This window comes from Maylandia zebra, linkage group LG12 (assembly GCF_041146795.1).
Source record: "Maylandia zebra isolate NMK-2024a linkage group LG12, Mzebra_GT3a, whole genome shotgun sequence".
Taxonomy (NCBI): domain Eukaryota; kingdom Metazoa; phylum Chordata; class Actinopteri; order Cichliformes; family Cichlidae; genus Maylandia; species Maylandia zebra.
Window position 1 is genome coordinate 20286211 of NC_135178.1, and position 21599 is coordinate 20307809.

Below are 21599 nucleotides of genomic sequence, written 5' to 3' on the forward strand. Positions count from 1 at the left end.
GAAAGGATCTCAATCAGATTTGAGTCTGGACTTTGGCACGTGTAACAAGTGTCACCTGGTAGTTTGTTGCTCTCTGCCAGGTGATTGGCTGAAGAGCTGTGAAAAGGTAGTGGGTGTGTGGGGTGAAGTTAGCGCTCTTCTGTGGAAAAAACTAGAGGCAATTAATTCACTCAGGTGCGAGTGGGTATACTGTCGGTAAGAGACTTTTGCCATTTTTGTTTGGATCATTTGCTATTGCGTGTGCCTATTTTTAATATGTCATTGGACTTTTTTAGTGTGACCACGAATTTTAATAGAAGAATTGATCAAGCCCTAGATCGACTGCGCGCAGGGAAACTGATCAATATTGCAGGTATATTGAGTGTTTGTTTCAGCTTCATGATTTTGAATGGTTTCATAAAATTGATATTTTATTGGGTAATATTTTACTTGATAATGTTGTTTGTGTTTTTCAGCTGTGCTGTCTCTGCTGTCTTTTTTTCGTTGTTTTTTGATTGATTTGTAATTTTGTTTTGGTTAGTCCGTCCAGCCGTAAAGGCGGTTATTGATTGAAAGTAAGTTGTGTAAGGGCGGACTAACCTCCCTTTTTGTTTTTTGTTTAATTGTTTGTGCCACTTCCCTTTATCTCCCAGATCGCAGGCCATGCATAGCACTGATTCCCAGCTGCGCTGAGACCCGAATTGTTTGCAGTGTGTGCCACGATTGCAGTGTCGCTAAGCGGGGTGTGACGGGTTGCAGTGTTGTTATTTTCGCACAGTTTGTGTGGTAAGTCTCATGTGCAGCTGGGATATCAGCAGGATGTGTTGTAAGTCCTGTCTGGAAATGACTGGGAATTTGTATGTGTAACTCATGTAATAAATAAATGATCAATTTATTTCTTTGCCCCGTTTACTCATCCCTTGTCCTCGGTTACACACTGTCTCTCCAAAAACTTCATTTAGTTAAAAAAAATTGTTTCTTTGTTTCTAACCATTCAGTTGTGTACTTGCTGGTGTGTTTTCGATTATTGTCCTGCTGCATAATCCAAGTCCACCCTGAGCTTCAGGGCATGATCTGATGACCAGACATTCTCCTGCAGGCCTTTCTGGTAGAGAATAAAATTCATGGCTTCACCAATCACTGCAAGTCTTCCAGGACCTGAAGCAAAAAAGCTGTTCATACTGCCACCACCACGTTTGACTGTTGAGTGTTCTTTTTATGAGATGCTGTGTTAGTTTTACAGCAGGTTTAATGGGACTCTAAGTTCAGCTTTTGTCTCATCAGTCCACAAAAATCTCAGGGATCTGGGAAGGGAAGCTGTGTTTTTGTTGGCAAATGTGAGACGAATCTTTGTGTCCTTTTTGTTCAGAAGTGGTTTTTGCCCCGGGAGTCTCTCATCGGTGCTATTTTTGCCTAGTCTTTCTTATTGAATCATGATCACTGACCTTAACTGTTCTGCATGCTCTTGGAGTCAGTTTGGGAGGATGACAACTCTTGGAAAAGTTCATCACACACATAATACAGAAGTAACAGGAAATAAAAACAAAGGTGGGCACCATATCAAATTCCATTAATTTGAAAAAAAAAAAGGTGCTTGTTGATTGACTTTTAATATGAGCTGAACGGTCTTAAAGTTCAAATACACCTTTTCCCCATTGTTCATGAACTCAACAGAAGACCGAGGAACCAAACATCTTCCCGCTGATCGTAAATATAGATGCTTACTGCTTTTCTATCGAGCAGGAACATCTTGAGTATACACGATCTTTGGCGGAACCCTTAACTCTGGGAGAGACCCCCTCCCCACTCACAATCCGCTGAGCAGTGGAGGTAGTGGTAGGTGACTTTGACATTTGTAGCTGCTGGCGAGGCACTGTCTATAATCATAAAGACCTTGGCAGCGGTAGCGTTTGGAGGGATTCTGGGGTTTGTGTCACATTAATAAGATAATGACGGATGTGTTCATGTGTTCATTCATGATAAGTTCCGAGTGGTGTGGAGGTGTGGGAAATAATCAGTGGGTTTAAATCGGTTAGCCTGGTACTGTAGCTCTCTGGCTGTGTGAAACAACGCCATCAACAACCCGGGAGCAGAGCTGCCCGGTTTCTGAGTTTGTGCAGGTGAGTGAAAATGGCATGTTTTGATTTACGCGTTACCTTTAATTTAAAAGACAGTCTCGTTTTTCTCTAGACTGAACTCTGGAAAAGATCCGATCAGTGCGCTGATTTAACTTTTATGTCAGGCAGAATCAGTTGTTGTGCTTAGTTCAACTTTTCTGTTAGAGTTCACAGATATTTGTATGTTTACGAGGTAAAACGTTCACGCCAGAAGTTGGACGCATTAATAACCTTTTTAAAAGTGACACTCCTATAAAAATTGTTATGTGCTTAACTTTTAATTAGAACAGCAAGTCCTGTGAGAATAAACCTGTTCTTTAAAGAAAAGCACAAGAGAAATAAATCATTCATCTGCTATATGGTATCAGGATATATTTTTAGAAAAATACAGATAAAAAGTAAAAGTATTTCATAAATACATTGCTTCAGATCTTGTTGTTTCTTGAGGAAAGTGACGGTTTAGCCTTTTCCTTTTTTTTATGTCGGCTTTAAATTTGCTCCAAAGGATAAATTCACAAATTTTGTGCTTCTATTATACAAAATGAATGCTAATAAATCCTTATAATTGTTGTTTATTTAAAAAACAAAACAAAAAACAATGATATCTTTCAATGGGACAAAGAACGTGTGTAATGTATATTCTGTATTTGGATGTGTTCAAGTGTTCCTGCTATTGCTGCTGTTTTTTATGGATGTTTTTTTCTTTCCATCCTCCTTCACCTGAACTTCCCTTCCTTTCATTCCCTCAGTGCTGACCTTTACCCCACATGAAGCAGCACATGCTCTCCATGTCAGCTGTTACAGGCAGGCTGTTTACAGGACTCTCGCTGGGAAATGTAGCCTGCAGCCAGGTCCAGCTGTCATAGATAACACACTCGTGTGTATACATAGGACTTAGTCATCTAAAGTATACACGTGACTGTGTAGATTGTAATTACTTCTCTTGCTTCTGTTTGACTGAATTTACTGAATAATTTTCTTAATATATGAAAGTAAGAACTTCAGTGTTGCTGTCCTGAGAGAGTATCTGACCTCTGACCTTCAAATCAGTAACTTAAACAGTACACAGAGACAAACACTACTTAGTATTTCAGTTTTTCTTATAGTCATGATGTATTTTAATATGCTTTAAGGAGTTTATTTCTTATGGGGATTCATTAAGTTTGGACATCAAAAGAATTGTGCTTTTTCCAAGAAGGAGAAAGACAAATATTTAATAGTGATCTTTAAAAAAAAAAAAAAAAAAAGAGTCTTAAACATTAAGTATATGAACAGTTGACCAATTAAAACATAATAATGGCTGAAAAAAGCAATTACTTCATTGTTTTCAATACAGGGAGTGCAGAATTATTAGGCAAGTTGTATTTTTGAGGAATAATGTTATTATTGAACACCAACCATGTTCTCAATGAACCCAAAAAACTCATTTATATTATAAAAGCTGAATGTTTTTGGAAGTAGTTTTTAGTTTTAGCTATTTTAGGGGGATATCTGTGTGTGCAGGTGACTATTACTGTGCATAATTATTAGGCAACTTAACAAAAAACAAATATATACCCATTTCAATTATTTATTTTCACCAGTGAAACCAATATAACATCTCCACATTCACAAATATACATTTCTGACATTCAAAAACAAAACAAAAACAAATCAGCGACCAATATAGCCACCTTTCTTTGCAAGGACACTCAAAAGCCTGCCATCCATGGATTCTGTCAGTGTTTTGATCTGTTCACCATCAACATTGCGTGCAGCAGCAACCACAGCCTCCCAGACACTGTTCAGAGAGGTGTACTGTTTTCCCTCCTTGTAAATCTCACATTTGATGATGGACCACAGGTTCTCAATGGGGTTCAGATCAGGTGAACAAGGAGGCCATGTCATTAGTTTGTCTTCTTTTATACCCTTTCTTGCCAGCCACGCTGTGGAGTACTTGGACGCGTGTGATGGAGCATTGTCCTGCATGAAAATCATGTTTTTCTTAAAGGATGCAGACTTCTTCCTGTACCACTGCTTGAAGAAGGTGTCTTCCAGAAACTGGCAGTAGGACTGGGAGTTGAGCTTGACTCCATCCTCAACCCGAAAAGGCCCCACAAGCTCATCTTTGATGATACCAGCCCAAACCAGTACTCCACCTCCACCTTGCTGGCGTCTGAGTCTGACTGGAGCTCTCTGCCCTTTACCAATCCAGCCACGGGCCCATCCATCTGGCCCATCAAGACTCACTCTCATTTCATCAGTCCATAAAACCTTAGAAAAACCAGTCTTGAGATATTTCTTGGCCCAGTCTTGACGTTTCAGCTTGTGTGTCTTGTTCAGTGGTGGTCGTCTTTCAGCCTTTCTTACCTTGGCCATGTCTCTGAGTATTGCACACCTTGTGCTTTTGGGCACTCCAGTGATGTTGCAGCCCTGAAATATGACCAAACTGGTGGCAAGTGGCATCTTGGCAGCTGCACGCTTGACTTTTCTCAGTTCATGGGCAGTTATTTTGCACCTTGGTTTTTCCACACGCTTCTTGCGACCCTGTTGACTATTTTGAATGAAACGCTTGATTGTTCGATGATCACGCTTCAGAAGCTTTGCAATTTTGAGACTGCTGCATCCCTCTGCAAGATATCTCACTATTTTTGACTTTTCTGAGCCTGTCAAGTCCTTCTTTTGACCCATTTTGCCAAAGGAAAGGACGTTGCCTAATAATTATGCACACCTGATATAGGGTGTTGATGTCATTAGACCACACCCCTTCTCATTACAGAGTTGCACATCACCTAATATGCTTAATTGGTAGTAGGCTTTCGAGCCTATACAGCTTGGAGTAAGACAACATGCATGAAGAGGATGATGTGGACAAAATACTCATTTGCCTAATAATTCTGCACTCCCTGTAGTCATCATTTGCCCTGAAATGCCAAGTTAAAACAGTCTATCCCATTTAAAAAATCTAGAAATGTCTTTTTTTCCATATTTCTTTGGGGTCATTTCATCTCAAATCACCTTTTACTTGACCATATTTTCCAAAAAACAATTGCAAATTCAAAATTTTGCATTATGTATCACAAACCTTTATACCCTGATAGTGGCCTTTCCTACCATTAAAGATTAGTCAGGATCTGTAATTTGGGAAAGTTAGACTGAAAAATTGGGGAAAAATCTAAAAAATAAACCATGAAAGCAGCCCTTTAAAAAATGCAACAATTTTTCATAAGAACCGAGAATTCATCTTTCATTCCTCTTAATGAATCTTAATTGATTTGCTGCATTTATTTGCATGTTCAGAGAAGATTATATCAGTACTTGTTGTCTTTTTAATGGGTCTTAATAAATTTTATTCTTAACATGAATTATCAGACTCGTCCAGGACAAAGTGCACGTGGTTTTTGATAATTAAAATCCTGCACATATTTATCAAAATTATTATTTCAGATAGTTAATAAACTCCAGCATTTACATATTTTATTTTTCATTATTGTCAAATACAGCTATAGACAATTCAGACATTGTCTTTAGTTGTCTTTTGCAGAGTTAAGTTTGTTTTATTAATGTATATTCAAATATGGGACTTCACTGAAGGCTTTAATTACAGTGTGGGGCCAAACAAGGCCTGAAAGATGGGCTTTAAAAAATCTAGGATAGGAATTCACAGGCAATTTTCATACATGTCCAAGATTTGTGGCAACTCAAAGATGTTTCATGATCAAGAAATGAGATGATTTGAGATGGAATGACCCTTTTGTTTAGACCAAAACTACAGCTTCAGCTTTCAGCCACCAGGTGGTGTCTGACACTAAACTACTTTTCACATTCATAGTTCAGACTCCAGTTTTTAATGCACTTACAGAAAATCCATTCCAAGTGTCAAAAAAAACAGTTGGTATACTGTTAACTTGGCTCACATTTGATGAAAAAATGTTTCTGTTCTCTCAAATTAGTTTTGACATCCGCCTTATTCCTGTTGCAGTTTCAGGAGGATGTCTGTGAATGCTGGAGTTTGCACTTTGGGGATTTATTCTGTGGGTTCTGCTGCTGTGGAGGATAAATAGTAAGACCGTAACAATGCCCGTGAAAGGGGAGGAACTTCCTTCTGCAGCCGAGGAGGACGTGCCCACTGCACGCAGCCCTGATGCAGGCATGGATCCTCTGTCAACAGTTGCAGCTGCCTCACAACATGCTGAACATAACGTGCCTCAGGCTGCCAGTGCATTTGCGGGTCTTTGTGGCAGAATAGTGGACTCTGATGCTCTGCAGGGCTCCATGGAGGCAAATTCAAAACAACCAACGGTGCTGCCGACCACCCAGAAACCTTCTAAGAGCGTCCCACCAATGCTGAGTTCAGGACCTAAGGCGAGGGAGCGCCTGAAGTTTATTCTTGGAGCATCAGAGGATAACTCTTCGGACGAAGAACCTCTGGTCACGAAACCCCCAAGCGGTGCATCTCAGCCACCGACCTCCACCATCAAATCTTCCCCTCCACAGGCGCCTTCTGTAGTACCACAGCCCAGCTCAACGGTCATCAAGTAAGGGCTTTAAGTAAATGAATGTCAGCTATATAGGTTGGGGCGTGTTTTTACTGCCCTGTCATGTTATAAACAAACAAGCTGTTCACTTACACCATTTATACACTCGCACTATAATGAGGGCATAATGTAAACTGGATTGTTTTTTAGGTCTATCAGGGGTGGGCAATCTCAGTCCACGAGGGCCGGTGTCCCTGCAGGTTTTAGATGTGTCCTCGAACCAACACAGCAGATTTAAATGGCTAAATTAGCTCCTCAACATGTCCTGAAGTTCTCCAGAGGCCTGGTAACGAACTAATCATGTGATTCAGGTGTGTTGACCCAAGGTGAGATCTAAAACCTGCAGGGACACCGGCCCTCGTGGACTGAGATTGCCCACCCCTGGTAGAGGAACATTCCCCCCAAAAAATTGGGCACACATTATCGCATCGGTAGCGCGCTGTCTCCACAAGCTGACCTGTGTTATTGTCACATGCCAAATATCTTGGCTCTATTAATGGAACAAGAGCCTCAGCCAATGACTTTGACAAGCGGTGGTGGCATTAGTCGAGGTCAGAGCACAGCAAGCGCTTTGAAATTGTCAACAAATGTTAGTTTTCTTCTTGTTCCTCTGCGATATCGGTAAATTAAGAATTACTTTCATACCAACGGGTGGTTTGTGATATCATGGAGGGTACAAGGATTCCTTCAGTGCACACAGGTAAGTAACTAGCTTGACACGAGCAGCTGAATTGACTTATGGTCTTTATTGTAGTTTAAATATTCTTCTTTTTATTATTAATTTCCTTTCTTTCTTTCTTTGCTGTTTAAACAGTTTTTTATTATAACTATTTACCAAAAGCATATTCGGGTTACTCTTATACTCTATAATAAACATGGGCTTAAACTGCAGACCCTCAGCTTTAGTTTGAGGGTATTCATATGCATATTGAATGCAGGGTTTAACTGTCAAAGATGTCTAATCTGTAGCCTCCTCTCTTTTGAAATTGGAAAATGACCTCAAAAGCGTGGCCGGTGCCTGCTATTTCCTCATTTTTCATAAATGAACCAGTTAAAAGGTCAGTATTTGTTTTATTTTCTATATTTTCTTTTTCCTTGGACCCACAACATGTGGTCAAAGGAACATTCAGTGCATGTAAAACATGCAAGAGAAAAGAGCGGGATCATTAAGCTACATTCTGACAAAATAAGGAGGCTCTGGTGAACTCTGCAGGTTAAACATGACACCAGTGGCGGTGGTGGAGGCTCACAGGATCCTTTCCATCCAAACCAATCAAGAAGACTCTCTAAAAGGCATCCAAGTGATACTTATTCAAGTCTACTTTCAGAAGAAGACTTGAGCAAACAGAGATGTAGAGACCTACCATAGGGTGCAAACCATACATCCGCCTGGTGAATAGAAAGGTCAGATTAATCTTTGCCAAATATCTTCAGTCTCTGGATGATTATTCCTTACACAGATTAATCAATATAAATATCAGAGGGATGGGGAAAAATACGGAAGCCAGAAAAATGCGGCTCAGGAAATAGAGCAAGTCATTTTCCAATTAGAAGGTCGGTGGTTCAATCTCTGCCTCCTTTCAGCCCCTGCGTGTCGTTGGGCAAGACACTGAACCCCAAATTAGAATCTATCCATCACCACTGGAGTGTGAGTAATAAATAAAAGGTGTGTAAATGGGTGGCTATGAATGCCACTGAACTTCATGTTCACAGCACAGATAGGCGATGACCCAAAACATACCCTGAAGCCAACCCAGGAGTTTGGAGAGTAAACAAGCTGCAGCAAATCTCAAAGTTAGAAACCGTTTCTTGATTAATATCCAGAAGTTCTAGACATGAGATAGCCACTAGCTGACAAAGATTTTTGTTAGTTTTGTTCAATTAGAAAACTGTTTTGTTTATTTTTGTTTATTTATCCCTGTATTTATTGCATAAAAACAATAAATACATGGATATTTATTAGACTGGCTGTAGCTCAACAGGTAGAGGAGTCGATGCTAAATATCTTTGGTTAAGTTATTCTCTGACACGCCCACTGGGGCGTGAATGTGTATGAACGTTAGATGGAAAACACTTGAGCCAAGAAAAACCTACTAGAGCTCCATCGGCCTGGATTTATGCGTGTTAGTGGGTATATTGTGGTTTACACGGCGAAGAAGAGAAAAGTGAGATGTTTCGAAGCGTCTTCCTATACTTTGTTGTTACTGCACTTAAAAACAAACAAACAAAATCAGTCTGCTCGTGTCGTGCGCGACCGTTTTTAGCCCTTTGATGCCCAACAATAAACATTTCCAATAATGGATTTAGTGGAGCACTGCTCACTTTGTTTCCAAAGAGCAGCCAGCGCTTTGGCTCAGGGGACTTTATTTGCAGATATGCAGCTGCACATGTGGGAGGGGAGAAGGGAGGAAGCGGACAAGAGGAAGCACTTTGTGGAAGTCTCCTTTGTTTTGGTTTTAAAAACTTTTTTTTTAATCCTAGTAGTAACACAGCGCGATGTATTCCTTCGACGGAAACGACTACCCGAGTATCAGCTTATTCCCATATCTCCAGAGGTAAGTCCGATAATGCAGAGGGCTGCTGCAGTTTTCGGTAATGTGATACTCTGGTATGTGGAAACTAAACACAGAACTACTCTGTGTTGAAACTAGTGCCGCTGCAGCACCTTTCGTAGGCTCGTTTGTGAACAGGAAGGGCCGCTGTAGTTTACGGGCTGTGCGCAGCTTGCAGCATATAAGGAAACTGTAACAATCAAGCAGTCATTATTGCCGCAAGCCTGTCACTGCGACAAGCCACCGATTTTTCTAGTAATCCCCAAGTCGTGGTTATGATTAGATTATCACTGTTTGTGCAACGCAGTAGGCGTATCGGGTTAAACTAAACCCTCTTGTCCCGGAAAAAAAGTCAGCAAGTGGTTGATACCGAAATGGAAAGCGTTATCAGAAAGCAGCACATTAACAGACTGTATTTCCCCGAGTGAACAGGAGTGAAGTGTAAAGTTCACATATCAGCACGGGCGCACAAACTGCTGCCGCGCTGCAGCTTTACTGTGTGGCTTCACTGATGGGGCAAGGGCGTATCTCCCCGGGGGTGGTTTAAAAAGAAACAGCGAAACCCCGGACTGAACGGCACCCCGGCGGACAGATGACGATAACGATGGTATGTGCGTGAAATGTTCAAATGTTCTGGTGCTGTGCAGTCCAGTTATGTATTTCCAAACATGGGGAAAAGCTTCGCCTGTTTCTTATCGTGTGTGTGTGTGTGTGTGTGTGGGATTCATGTGGTGTGATATCACTTAAAATAAGCTCAGTTTAACTTATTTGCATTTATTTCATATTTATCTGTAGTTGATTTATTATTGTTATGTGAAAAGTGATAACAGAGACAAACATTTCATTGTCCTTACACCACTACTGCATGGCAGTCTGTGGGCAGAGGTGGAGGATCCACGGCTGCACTTGTTCAAAATGACTCGTATATACATATACCGCTAAAAAGACAACTTAACTGCTAACTCTTAACTCTGATTTTTGAAGCCGGGTCTCAAAAGATTGATGAGTTTGGTTTCCACTGACCCTTAAGACATTTTGTTTTCAACAAATTACACAATGTTTATTAGCCAAGATTGTCAAGAGTCTGTTTGATTTGACTATTTATTTATGAATGACTGATTATTTTGGGTCATGATTATTCTGAGCCATTACCTCCAGCTGTACGTCTGCGCTGCTCTGACATGTGAGACGGTGCACTGCCAAAATCAAAACGCCAAATAAAGGGCAGTTTTTAGAAGAACGGTGCTTCATCTCTCCAGTACTGTTCCAGATTGTAGTCATCGGGGGTGTTTTCACTACTGTTCATGGGGTATAAAGGAAAAAAAATTTTAAGCACACTACATTTTAACATGTCACTGTAGGTAGGTTCTCAGTCATCCAGGGCCAGGCGATAGGAATTATGCTGTGTGTATATAATGAGCAGGGAATTGGACTAAAGGTAAAGTGTGCATGATTACACCATGATGACAACACATGTACATTTATTGGCTTAGCTGTGGTGAACATCTGATAAAAGGGGCCGTCAAGAGTGGTAGATTCAGTGTAACATCTGCAGCTATTACTTTTTTTTTTTTTTCTTTTTTTCTTCTCTTTCTTTTTCTCTGCATTAAATTGCTAATGTGCCTGGCAGAGCTACATTATCCGCCCCGTCAAAGTGACAAGGGCAGAGGTAGAGCGCTCCCTTCAGCTGTGCATGAGATCTTTGGAAAATGGGTTGTGTGGATATGGTGTGGCAGTGCGCAAAGTTGTCTTTTTAAAGGCTTTCTTTGAATTTGCCGTGTTTCCGCCTCGCTGCTTTGACAGCTGCAGAACAATGAGGCTGGATTGGCTGGCCAGTTTCACAGCACCTACATTCAGTCTCTCTGTGGTCAAACTCGCACACCTGGCTGCTTCTGTAGTTATTTTTTTCCCTTTTTTTACTTCGTAACATTGAGCTTCTTTCCACGCCTCAGCATGCAATGAAATATTTGTATTGAAAGAACTGGACATTAAACATATGAAACAATTGCTAGACTTTAATTGACAGGACCTAATCTTGTATGGGGGGTTTTGTAGCAGAAAAACTGTAAAGCAGTAGCTCTTTTTTTCTCCTTTCCTGTGTGACTCCTGTGTTCCAGCTGGATGGTTTGTTTGTCCCAGTCTGTTCTCTGCCCAGATTCAGACTCTCGGGCCTCAGGTTGTTGAGTAATGTGATTGCCTGAGGAGCCCCAAGGATAAACACTCATGTCAGCTTCTTTATAGCTTTTTTTTTTTTTTTTTTTTTTTTTTTTTTTTTTTTGCAGCTATTACTGTGTTCAGGTTACTGTTCTGAGTTTTGTGTGCAGACTCTTGGATTTAAGGGTATAAAAACTGGGCTGCTCCACAGGCTGCCCTTGCCTGTTGCAGAGAGACTGATTCTAGACTTTGGGTTTTGATTTTCAGTTTAAATTCAGTTGCTTGTTGCCTTCATGCAGTTCACTTTTTGGAGGGGTCAAGACTAACTGTGAACTTTCCAATGCAGGCCTAGCATGTCTGGTCCTCACTTGGTGAAAAAAGGACGTGAACACAGAAAGATGGATCTGCACAGGGACTTTACCGTGGCCTCTCCTGCAGAGTTTGTCACAAGATTCGGTGGCAGCCGTGTCATAGAAAAAGTAAGAACGAAACCCTTCTTGAATTTCTCATTTATCTACATTTTTCTGAGCGATATTTATGTTGGGTCCTCTTACAGGTGCTGATCGCTAATAATGGCATCGCTGCAGTCAAATGTATGCGCTCTATCCGCCGCTGGTCCTATGAAATGTTTCGCAATGAGAGGACCATCCGCTTTGTTGTCATGGTAACTCCTGAAGACTTAAAAGCTAATGCAGGTAATTGTTATCAGTCATCGCCTAAAACTTATGTGATGAACCAGTAGAAATGCTTTTCTCACTGTGAAGTTCTGAGCCTTGCTTCCTGTTTCCCTGCAGAATATATTAAAATGGCCGACCACTATGTGCCTGTACCCGGTGGCACCAACAATAACAACTATGCCAACGTGGAGCTAATAGTTGACATTGCAAAAAGGATTCAAGTGGAGGTGCTACTCACCGTTTATTTAAACAGCGGTTCTTTTTAGCACGGGCCCACCGTGGTGTATTCAGTTGTTACTTTCTCTGCCTGTAAATAAACAACAGTCTGTTTCTGTGCACATTGCTCTTTACAGGCTGTCTGGGCTGGTTGGGGTCATGCATCTGAAAATCCCAAACTGCCTGAGCTCCTGAGTAAAGCGGGCATTTCATTTTTGGGTAAAAGAGCAGTTTCTTTCATTTTATTACTTTCATTTAGTTAGAAAGCTTTGTGCTGCTTCTCATGATAAATTGACCTCTGCTGTTTCTCTCAGGGCCATCCAGTAAAGCCATGTGGGCTTTGGGGGATAAAGTGGCTTCTTCCATTGTGGCCCAGAGTGCCGACATTCCCACACTACCGTGGAGTGGATCAGGTGATGCTTTTCCTCTCTGCACTAACTCCGCCATAAACAAAGCAGGTGTGAGAGAGTTATCACTGTGCTCTATGCAGTCCTGTGAAAGCTATGTACACCTTTACTGCTTCAATAGGAATTAAGAGGGTAAGTAGTAGCCGGGTGATGCTAATTGAATGTGCTCGATTAACTGGTCATCAGCAGATATGAACATCTTTACAAAAGCAGAAGTTCAGCAACACAATGCTGAGGAGTAAAGAGATCAGCAATGATCTCAGAGAAGCGATTGTTGTTGCCCATAAATCTGAGTGGTTATAAATCAGTTTTCACACAAGTTAAAGTCCATCATTTTACAGTGATTAATCATAAGTAGAAAACATTCAAAACATTGTTCAATCTTCCCTGGAGTAGACTGAAATTTGCGCACCGGATTAAGATGTGGTTACACAAACTCCACAGGCCTCAGTTGGAACGTTAAATGTTAAAGTTCTTGACAGTGGAAGTAGAAAAAGACTGAACAGGCATGGCCTGCCTGAAAGAGTTACCAGGAAAAAGCCTCTCCCCTGTGAAAAAACAAACAAAACGTGGCAGCACGGCATAGGTTTGCAGAGCTGCTACCGAACAAACGAAATGTCCTTCGGACAGACGAGACCAAAGTGGAGATGTTTGACCCTGATGCAGCGCGTTGTGATTGGTGAAATCCAAACACAGCATATCGGCATAAACACCTAATAACAACTGTAAAGCACAGTGGTGGCACATACCTGTGCACATTGTAGTCACTCAGTCTGTCATGAACTACTTTGTATACCAGAGTCAGAGTCAAAGTCCAGACCTTAGCCGAACTGATATACTGCGGCGGGTCCTTAAAGGAAAAATGTGAACGAATGCCCACAAACCTCGAAGAACTGATTGTTAAACCCCAAAAACAGTGGGCCGCATGACTGTTACATGCATTAAACTTATAATGTGCTATTTTGCACATGGCGTAGACTCTATTATGCAGTACATACTCAGTTGGGACCACTTTGTTCTTACCTAGTGTGTGCTTGTGCTCCAGATCTGAGACTGGACTGGGCTGAAGAGGACCAAAGAGAGGGCAATGTCATCAATGTTCCTCCAGAGGTCTACAAACAGGGCTGTGTTCACGATGTAGACGAGGGGATAGCAGTAAGCATAGTAACAAATCAACAATATTAATATCTACAAATTAATTAGTTTTAATCGAAATCTTTAGTACATACTTTTGGTTATAAGTTGTCTGGTGCGTATTTTTCTTTTCTCTTCAGGAAGCTGAGAAAATTGGTTATCCGGTTGTAATCAAGGCCTCTGAGGGTGGAGGTGGAAAGGGTATTCGGAAAGTTGAGTGCTCTGATGATTTCCCAGGTTTCTTTAGACAGGTTGGTGCAGTTACGTTTTACAAACTAATGTCTAATTTACCCAGTTTCTTTTAATTTTCTTAGCAGCCAGGATGTCCACACTCAGTTGTTAATTTGCATGGTCATAAAATAAAATGGCACAGTACTCAGTTTGATAGACTTCCAGATTACAGCTCTATACTATATAAACTGTGATTGGATAGGCTGTGATTGTCGAGGAACAAGAAGACTTTACACTTCATGTGTTATTCTGAGTGCAGGTCCAGACGGAGGTGCCCGGCTCACCCATCTTCATCATGCAGCTGGCTCAGCATGCGAGACACCTGGAGGTCCAGATACTGGGGGACATGTATGGAAATGCCATCTCTCTTTTTGGACGAGACTGCTCCATCCAGAGGAGGCACCAGAAGATCATCGAAGAGGCTCCTGCCACCATAGCTCCCGCTTCAACATTAGAGCGAATGGAGCGGGTAAGTTTATGTCCTTGTATTCTAATGCTAACACACTAAAGTCTGCTCTTAGAGACATATTGTCTCCTCGTTATTTCCTTTGTGACCTAGTGTGCTGTGCGACTGGCCAAGATCGTAGGCTATGTGAGTGCAGGTACTGTGGAATATCTCTACTCTGAAGATGGAAGTTTCCATTTTCTGGAGCTGAATCCTCGCCTGCAGGTGGAACATCCTTGTACAGAGATGATCGCAGATGTAAACTTGCCAGCTGCTCAACTTCAGGTAAACCTCGGTTAGGAGGCTCAGACACATAATTATACCCAAGGAACAAAATGAGAAATTTGTTCTTATTGATCCTACAGATGCTGATCAGATTCTCCCATCTAAATATTTGCTTAATCTCTCACAGATTGCGATGGGCATCCCACTTCACAGAATTAAGGACATACGTGTGCTTTATGGAGAAAGTCCCTGGGGTGACACCATTATTAACTTTGAGTCTCCAGATTGCGTCCCTCGTCCGAGAGGCCACGTCATAGCTGCACGGATCACCAGTGAGAACCCAGATGAGGTGGACTTCAGCTTCATTAACCAGGAAACATGACACTGTTATGTACTGTTCATGTTTTTTTTTTTTTTGTTTTGTTTTTTTAAAACCACTGATTCACACTCACTCACCCACAGGGGTTCAAGCCCAGTTCGGGCACCGTGCAGGAGCTGAACTTCCGCAGCAGTAAGAACGTCTGGGGTTATTTCAGTGTGGGCGCGACTGGTGGCCTACACGAATTTGCAGATTCCCAGTTTGGACACTGTTTTTCATGGGGCGAGAACCGTGAAGAAGCCATTTCGTAAGCTCCTTTATTTTATTTTAATTGTATTTTTTCCTATTATCAGCTACTTGTAGGCTGTGCGGCAAAGAGTACCGCTTTACCTGATTCCAGATAAAGCGGTACTCTGTTAGAAGATGCAGCATGCTTTTGCCAGCAGTACAGTTGTCTTAAATTTGTCAGCCTTAATTGGTGTTAGATTGTTAGTGTATGTATTTGGGTTTTCTGTATTTTCCAGAAACATGGTGGTGGCTATGAAAGAGCTGTCCATCAGAGGTGACTTTCGGACGACGGTCGAATACCTCATTAAATTACTTGAAACCGAAAGCTTCAGAAACAATGACATTGATACCGGATGGCTGGATCATCTCATTGCAGAGAAAGTGCAGGTAAGAGACTGAAGACAGATATGGACCATTGAACTTGTGTATAATTCCTTTAATTCACAAAGCCACGTGTTCTTTCTGCAGGCAGAGAGACCAAATACCCTGCTTGGTGTTGTCTGTGGGGCTTTGCTTGTTGCAGATGCTATCTTCAGAAAGAGCATGTCTGACTATCTACATTCCCTGGAAAGGTCAGTAGGCACTTGTCGTTAATGTTTCACTGCAGCGCTCTTCCCGTGTCTTTATGCAATTGACTCTTATAAACATTATCTGCTGCATCTGTAGAGGTCAGGTACTGCCTGCAAACAGTCTGCTCAACTCTGTCAATGTGGACCTAATATATGAAGGAGTCAAATTCTGTCTGAAGGTATCTGTTTTGTTCCTTTCCTGCTTTGTTTTGTTTTTAATTCAGCCTCTTACCTTTTTTAATGAATAGATTATCACTGCTGTTTCCTGCAGGTGGCTCGCCAGTCCCCAACAACGTATGTCGTTATTATGAATGGCTCGCACATCGAAATAGACGTCCACCGTTTGAACGATGGCGGCCTCCTGCTGTGCTACAATGGCAGCAGCCATATAACCTACATGAAGGAAGAAGTGGACAGGCAAGGCTACCACTGCGGGTTGTTTTTTTTTTTTTTTTTTTTTTCCCCAGTTTGGTTATTTACTTCTGGTTTAACTGATTACTCATTACCGGCACTATTTTAACGTTTCAGGTTTCGCATCACCGTTGGCAACAAGACCTGTGTTTTTGAGAAGGAGAATGACCCCACGGTCCTACGCTCGCCCTCTGCTGGCAAACTGCTGCAATACATGGTTGAGGATGGAGATCATATTTTTGCAGGGGAAACTTATGCAGAGATTGAGGTAACAGAATATACGGTGGATAGGATTTTGTGACTTATGCCATTTGTGCCGGTTCGTTTTGCTTACTTGTCCTTTATTATTCAGGTGATGAAGATGGTGATGACGTTGACTGCGCAGCAGTCTGGCTGTATCCACTTTGTCAAGCGACCAGGAGCGGTTCTGGAGCCTGGCTGTGTGGTGGCACGTATGGATCTGGATGATCCCAGCAGTATACACAGGGTGGGTTATTCCAGAGCACATCAAAATCTTCATTTCGAATTTTTTGCAAAAATTTCTAGCAATACTTTGGTGTCCTGTTTATATATTTGGTCTGTATCCATTTATTTTATTTTACTTCAGTGTAAGTTCTTCCTGTTATTGAAATTGCTGTGAAAACTTCCTCTCATTTTCTTTCCTCTTCCTTCACAGGTGGAACTCAACACAGCGGTGCTACCGCCTCAGCAGCCACTTCCCATGGCTGGGGAGAAGCTTCACCAGGTGTTCCACAGTGTTCTTGAAAACCTGGTTAATGTCATGGATGGGTACTGCCTTGAAGAACCCTACTTTAGCACAAAGGTATATATCAGCCCTTCTGCCACTGCAGATTTCTCATTACAAGACACAAAAGCGTTTTATTGATGTATACGAGCATGTTTGCATGTAAACCTACAGCTGAAAGAGTGGGTTGCTACCCTGATGAAGACTCTAAGGGACCCCTCACTGCCGCTTTTGGAACTTCAAGAGATCATGACCAGCGTGGCTGGCCGTATTCCACCTACTGTTGAGAAAGATATCCGCAAAGTCATGGCTCAGTATGCGAGCAACATCACCTCCGTCCTCTGCCAGTTCCCCAGTCAAAGGGTAAAATGCTATGCAAAGGCTGCTTGTGAGCTTTTTAAATAAATTGCTTTTACCAGTGTGATAAGATGACGTTTGGCTTATCTGATTCCAGATTGCAAACATTTTAGACAGCCATGCAGCAACCTTGCAGAGGAAAGCTGACCGAGAGGTTTTCTTCATGAACACTCAGAGCATTGTACAGCTGGTGCAGAGGTCTTTTTTTTTTTTTTCTTTCTCCCCCCATTTGGTCAGATGCATATTGTGTAGTGGTGGTAGTAGCAGTAATATCTTTGAATTATGTTATCGTTGTAATTGTTGACACATCTGAATTTTTTTTCTGTTCAGATATCGGAGTGGAATCCGTGGCTACATGAAATCTGTGGTTCTCGATCTGTTGAAGCGCTACCTGCAGGTAGAGATGCAGTTTCAGCAAGGTAACATCAGCACCCCTTCAGGTTTTATGTCACCTCTTCTTTATTGCAATTGCAGCTCCGTTATGATGGAAATGCTTTTATTTATTTTTGGTCCTTAACAGCTCACTATGATAAGTGTGTCATCAACCTGAGAGAGAAGCACAAACCTGACATGAGTCCTGTCCTCGACTACATCTTCTCTCATGCTCAAGTATCCAAGAAGAACGTCCTGGTCACAATACTCATTGTAAGGCTCTCATCGTTTTTCACTGAAGCAAACCTGATAACCGTTCATCCTGCACAAAGTCACGTGGACGGACAGTGATGAAGGTTTGTCTTTAACTTTGTATAGGATCAGTTGTGTGGACGGGATCCCACTCTGGCAGATGAGCTCATGGCTATTTTGAATGAACTCACACAGCTTAGCAAGATGGAGAACTCAAAGGTAGCCTTGAGAGCTAGACAGGTAAGAGAGCTTGCATTGAGTTTTGCTATTTATTTTTAATATAGTAAACCTTCTAGAGAGAGAGAAGCAAAAACTGTAGGAATGTCCAAATCAACATTCTGTCTCATTCTTAAAAAGAAGGTCTGCACTGACCAGCCCAGCAACACCAAAAGGCCTGAAAGACCACAAGAGACAAATAAATTGGATGGTGACAGAATTTTTTTCTGTGGTTAAGAAAATAATGTCTCAAAAAAAACCCCTCAAGAACAACAAGGTGCAAACCGCTGGTTACACTCAGGAACACGAAGGCCAGATTGGAATTGGCCAGAAAAGATGCTGCACCTTTGTGGCAGAAAATTCTTTGAACAGATGAAACCAGAATGAACTTGTACCAGGAAAAATATGGAGGAGGATCCAAAGCATTATCTGTAAACATGGTGGAGACAAAGCTATGGCATGGGCATGTATGGCTTCCAGTAGAACTGGGTATCTAGTGTTTATTGATGATGTGACTGCTGATAGACACGGCAGGATGAATTCTGAAGTGTACAGGCCTGTACTCTCTGCAAACTGGTAATGATCCAAAGCGTACTGCAAACACAACCCAAGAGTTTGTCAAAGGCAAATAAATGGGATATTCTTCCGAAGAAGAAAAAAGTTTTGTTTTCCTTCCCCCCCCCCCAGAAATCTTTCATTGGCCAAGTCTGTCACCTGATCTCAACCCAACAAAGCAGCTTTTCAGTTATTAAGCTGAAGGTGTCTGTGGTGTAAGCCTGGCAGAGCATTTTAAGGGAGGAAGCAAAGCCTTTTGTGATGTTCATGAGTTCTAGACTTTCAGGCAGCCACTGACTTCTAAGGATTTTCATCCAAGGATTAAAAACAGTTCTTATATATAAAATTATGTTAGTTTGTCCAGTTATTTTGAGCCTCTGAAAATGGTGGACTGTGCATAAAAACTACTATAATTAGTAGTAAACCCATAGAATTAAAGATGAAAGTCGTCACTTCGATCGTGTCAAGGTTTTTGATTTGAAATCCACTGTGGTGATTGACAGCAGCAAAGCTACATGATTCTGTCTTTGTCCAACAAATTACAGATCTAACTGCATATGTTTTGTTGAAGTTTGACTAATCATGCATCTGCTTTAAAGTTATTTTATTTGACTATGTTGTTATAGTATTTGCAAATATCTCATAGGTCCTGATTGCTTCTCATTTACCATCATATGAACTGAGACACAACCAGGTGGAGTCCATCTTCCTGTCAGCCATTGATATGTATGGTCACCAGTTCTGTCCAGAGAATTTGAAGGTTGGCTTTGTGTTTTGTATTTAAAAAAACAAACAAAAAAAACGTCTTTGTTACATCACTTTAGAGCAGCACATTTATACCGTGAATGATAAATATATATTTTTATTTGCCACAGAAACTCATTCTCTCTGAAACCTCAATTTTTGACGTTTTGCCCAACTTCTTCTATCACTCCAATCAAGTTGTATGCATGGCTGCTTTGGAGGTATGGTTAGTGCATTCACACAGACATGTTCTGTCTTATGCGTTTTTATTAAATGGTCATTCTGTTGTTCTGTCTTGACTTTCAGGTGTACGTCCGCAGAGGTTACATCGCCTATGAGCTAAACAGCATCCAGCATCACCAGCTGCAGGATGGAACATGCGCTGTAGACTTTCAGTTTATGTTGCCATCATCACATCCAAACAGGTGACACTTTTACTTCACACCGAGCCACAGACGAATCAAATGATATTCTCTAATTTCTGAGTCACGAATGAGTCACTACCACCTCCAAATTTGACCACATATTTCCTCTTTGTAGCATCCGAGGATGTAAGCTTTCTCTTTCTCTGTGGAGATCGTTCACTTGTATTGATGGGGATTCTTTAAAGAGACTTTTCATATGAAATCCAGGCCTTAAAAACATAATTTAGGTGTCCTCTGTACAATGGTGGCTTGATCGATTACCGGTAATCCAGAAAAGAAATGTTCACCTGTCCCCATGGGGTACAGGTGCAGTGCCACCCTGGTGCTGTGAAGTAACATATGGCTAACCCTGAATGCAGTTTTGCCATACTTGACTTTGATGTGAATGTGCTTAGTCTCTTTAAAATTGCTTCAGTCTAATCATATTACCAGACGTAGTAGACATACAGTTTGATCATGCACTGCTAATATTCACCTGTTAATCATCTTATTTCAGAGGGAGCAGCCCTACTCTGAACAGGTAGAGTAAAGCTCCTCCCAAACAACCAAACCACCGTATCCTCTGTTTGTCTCACAGCAATGCATGCTGGATGCATCATGTTGCTTTTTCCTTCTGCCCAGATACATTTGCTTAAGAACTGATTTGTCCTTTTAAATTCACTTTTATGCTGAACTGGGCCATCTGATTTTTTTTTTTCTGCTTCTTTCAACATGTAAAGCATAGCTGGGCTTTTTAAGAGGCACATTTTCAGCTTCTTTTTCATGTTCCTCTTAAAAACCTCAGGCCTGAAATTACATTAGTTGTTACCTAATGGCCAGCCTGCATTCTCCAACCTTTAATTTGCAAATCTGAAACCCGATATAGTAACAGTTGCTCTGGATTACAACAGCTCATAATCCCTTTCAGCTCACTTCCTGGTGGGGAATCGGCTTTGAACTGAGCCGGACTTGAGTCATGCATCTACTGACATCACTTGGACTTTAGCTGATGACTTGACTTGGCGATCCTCCCTATACTCCGAGATAAAAATACATTACTTAGCTAATCAGCCAGACAGCAGATAATCGGGCCACGTAAGCAGAAGACAAAGGTGCATGCACATAGGCACATAATAAAATTCAGGCAGTAAAACATTTTGGTAATCAGAATTACAATGTCTATATTCCATAATTTAAATGACCGAGTATTGTGCAATAGTCTTGAGCCACCCCTTGTTTTGTCATATTTTGTTTCCAAGGAGCCAGACTTCATTTTATTGTGCTTTTTTTTTCCTTTTCCAAAGTGGTCTTGGTCAACAGTTATTCTGGCTTTCTGGAGGACTTTCAAAGTTTTTCTTTGAAATTGGCGGCTTTTTCACTTATTTTCAGTTCAATCCTAATATCTGATTATTTTCAAAGGTGATTGCCAAAGGAGCTATTAGCTGAAAACTTGACATATCTTGCCATGCTATGCAGTGTGTCCTTAAAAAGAAAAGCGGAAACTGGAAAAAGAAGTTTCAAGCCTTAAAATAACAAACAAAAACCCTACAGCTGGTTAAGTCTTTGTCAGGGGAAAAAAAAAATCCACCCAAGACTGTCAAAGACTACTGTAAAGGATACATTCTTAGGAAAGGGGAACAGGGAGAAAAGGCTGATGTTCACTAAATTACACGAGAACTGAACTGAATATCAGCAGCAACAGATCTTTTTTTT

The 21599-nt window shown here is 41.3% G+C and overlaps 1 protein-coding gene and 1 long non-coding RNA gene across 7 annotated transcripts in view; both read left to right on the forward strand.

Annotated features, from left to right (window-relative positions):
* Positions 1-145: 145 nt before the first annotated feature.
* LOC143421353 (uncharacterized) lies at positions 146-943 on the forward strand. The gene is made up of 3 exons (XR_013100991.1): positions 146-195; positions 276-352; positions 456-943. It is a non-coding gene; the product is annotated as an uncharacterized LOC143421353 (long non-coding RNA).
* An 854-nt stretch (positions 944-1797) lies between these two features.
* acacb (acetyl-CoA carboxylase beta) overlaps positions 1798-21599 on the forward strand; it is a 29245-nt gene continuing 9443 nt past the window's right edge. The window contains exons 1-29 of one of the 6 annotated variants that reach the window (XM_004544534.4): positions 1798-2099; positions 6058-6613; positions 11666-11798; positions 11876-12014; positions 12114-12223; positions 12350-12431; positions 12527-12625; positions 13665-13774; positions 13894-14004; positions 14244-14453; positions 14544-14714; positions 14842-15003; positions 15117-15280; positions 15498-15648; positions 15730-15833; positions 15928-16009; positions 16102-16247; positions 16359-16509; positions 16594-16728; positions 16918-17064; positions 17161-17349; positions 17441-17541; positions 17674-17762; positions 17864-17988; positions 18094-18207; positions 19385-19498; positions 19614-19703; positions 19789-19907; positions 20404-20427. In XM_004544534.4, the coding sequence (XP_004544591.3) occupies positions 6078-6613; positions 11666-11798; positions 11876-12014; positions 12114-12223; positions 12350-12431; positions 12527-12625; positions 13665-13774; positions 13894-14004; positions 14244-14453; positions 14544-14714; positions 14842-15003; positions 15117-15280; positions 15498-15648; positions 15730-15833; positions 15928-16009; positions 16102-16247; positions 16359-16509; positions 16594-16728; positions 16918-17064; positions 17161-17349; positions 17441-17541; positions 17674-17762; positions 17864-17988; positions 18094-18207; positions 19385-19498; positions 19614-19703; positions 19789-19907; positions 20404-20427 (3908 nt within the window). In that variant the 5' untranslated portion in view covers positions 1798-2099; positions 6058-6077. Of the gene's footprint in view, positions 2100-6057; positions 6614-7062; positions 7314-7530; positions 7672-8661; positions 9169-9210; positions 9773-11665; positions 11799-11875; positions 12015-12113; positions 12224-12349; positions 12432-12526; positions 12626-13664; positions 13775-13893; positions 14005-14243; positions 14454-14543; positions 14715-14841; positions 15004-15116; positions 15281-15497; positions 15649-15729; positions 15834-15927; positions 16010-16101; positions 16248-16358; positions 16510-16593; positions 16729-16917; positions 17065-17160; positions 17350-17440; positions 17542-17673; positions 17763-17863; positions 17989-18093; positions 18208-19384; positions 19499-19613; positions 19704-19788; positions 19908-20403; positions 20428-21599 lie in introns of those variants that run through there. The other 5 variants (XM_004544535.4, XM_012917285.5, XM_076890832.1 and 2 more) reach the window with 5 other exon arrangements.